At 51.3% G+C, this 1,540-nt stretch overlaps 1 protein-coding gene across 1 annotated transcript; it reads right to left on the bottom strand.

The window, feature by feature from the left end:
- Nucleotides 1–50: 50 nt before the first annotated feature.
- LOC123177178 (low molecular mass early light-inducible protein HV90, chloroplastic) lies at nt 51–367 on the bottom strand (the record flags this gene model as incomplete). The annotated part of the gene is given in 1 exon segment (XM_044591071.1): nt 51–367. A coding segment is annotated over 1 exon segment (166 nt), but the record flags the coding sequence as incomplete, so codon positions are not given.
- Between the last annotated feature and the right edge of the window lie 1,173 nt (nt 368–1,540).

Raw genomic sequence — 1,540 nt, 5'->3', positions numbered from 1 at the left:
TATGTAGAGGCTTAACTAACACTGCACTGTGTTGCTTATGTGGATACGTACCTTGGGTGTGTTTGGCGGTGGTGCACTCGGGCCTTCGGTTTGTGCCCTGACGATGAGGGCGCGTCGGCCCAGTGCTGGCAGAGACTGGGCACCGAAGTGGCCGGCCGAGCCACGCGGCAGGACGGCGGCACCGGCGAAGGAGCTCATGGTCATCATGGTTGCCATTAATCAGCCGCGGAAGGTGAACGAAGGCGAGAAGGAAGCTACAGATGCTGCAGCAAGGGAAGAATCGGCTAGATGATTGCTAGTACTTGCTGTTTGTCGTGTGTCGCCGAGTGTTTGCTGGTGTATTGTTTTGAGTGAGTGGGCACATTTTATAGGCCACGCTCCGCGCGAGCCAACCCGTGACGAGGTGGCCGCGGCGGTGCCCACGTCGCGAGCGGCTCTCGGCCATGAAATGAATAGCCTCGACGTGGAGCGAGGCAGCGAGTGCGCAGACGTGGAGGCCAACCTGCGGAGGGCTTCCTTCGTAACCCGCCAAACAGTCAGACAAGTTGCAAAGCATAGAGGACAAGATTGTGTCGGCACGCAGCTCTATGTGATTCGGTTTTTGTTTCTCGCCCGAGCTAATCAAAAGCACCTTGAGAAAAACGTACGTTATGTGAACTTCGGAACCTCGCAGGCAGGAAAGCATGCATGTAAACTTTCTTCTCGACGGCCATTGTTGTACTCGCGTGAGTTCTTTCTTTCCTTTTTTTTGGAAGAGGAGGCATGCCCACGGCCTCTGCATCGGAACGATGCATGCAACCATCTTATTAAAAAGTCCCGAAGTATCACAAAGTAATTTATTTTTTTCGAAACGGAGGCAAAAGATTTGCCTCATCTATTAAATAAGAACAAGATAGAGTTTGTTACAAGGGCACACTTTTACACGGCATGGAAGATTACTCACGCAAAATAATGTTCCCTAATTTTTTTGCTCCGGCGGTGATCCAAAGGTTTGCCTCGCAGATGATGTTGTTTAGCAAGATTGGTGGTGGAGCACTCTTGTTCCGGAAAACACGCGCATTCCGCTCGTTCCAAATAGTCCATGACACGAGCATGGTTAGAGAGGCCATGGCCTTTCTGTTGGGGACTCCGGCGCCGGTCCTATTTGTCCACCATTCCTTAACCGAACTCTCAACATGCCACGTAGAGGTGTCCATATGATGAAGCCCAAGTTTTGCCGTGACCAAGTTCCATAGCCTAATAGTGAAGCGGCATTTGAAGAAAAGATGCGGCCCACTTTCTTGCTCTCCCTTGCAGAGGGTGCAAAGACCACAATTTGGTCATCCACGTTTTTGCAGTCTATCCGTGGTCCAAATTCTGTCTTGGATAGCCAACCAAGCGAAGAATTTAGCCTTTGGTGGCGCCCAAGCTTTCCAAACCATTTGGTCCATGGAAGAGAGAACCAAGCCAAGAAATTGGGCCTTGTAGGCGGAGGCCGCAGTGTAGTGCCCGCTTGTCGTATGCTTCCACACAATAGTATCTTCAGAGAGTGCGTCCAGAT

The sequence above is a fragment of the Triticum aestivum genome, unplaced genomic scaffold (genome assembly GCF_018294505.1).
Source record: "Triticum aestivum cultivar Chinese Spring unplaced genomic scaffold, IWGSC CS RefSeq v2.1 scaffold135602, whole genome shotgun sequence".
NCBI classification, from domain to species: domain Eukaryota; kingdom Viridiplantae; phylum Streptophyta; class Magnoliopsida; order Poales; family Poaceae; genus Triticum; species Triticum aestivum.
The sequence above is the reverse complement of the archived record's forward strand: the minus strand, read 5'-3'. Positions and strand labels throughout refer to the sequence as shown.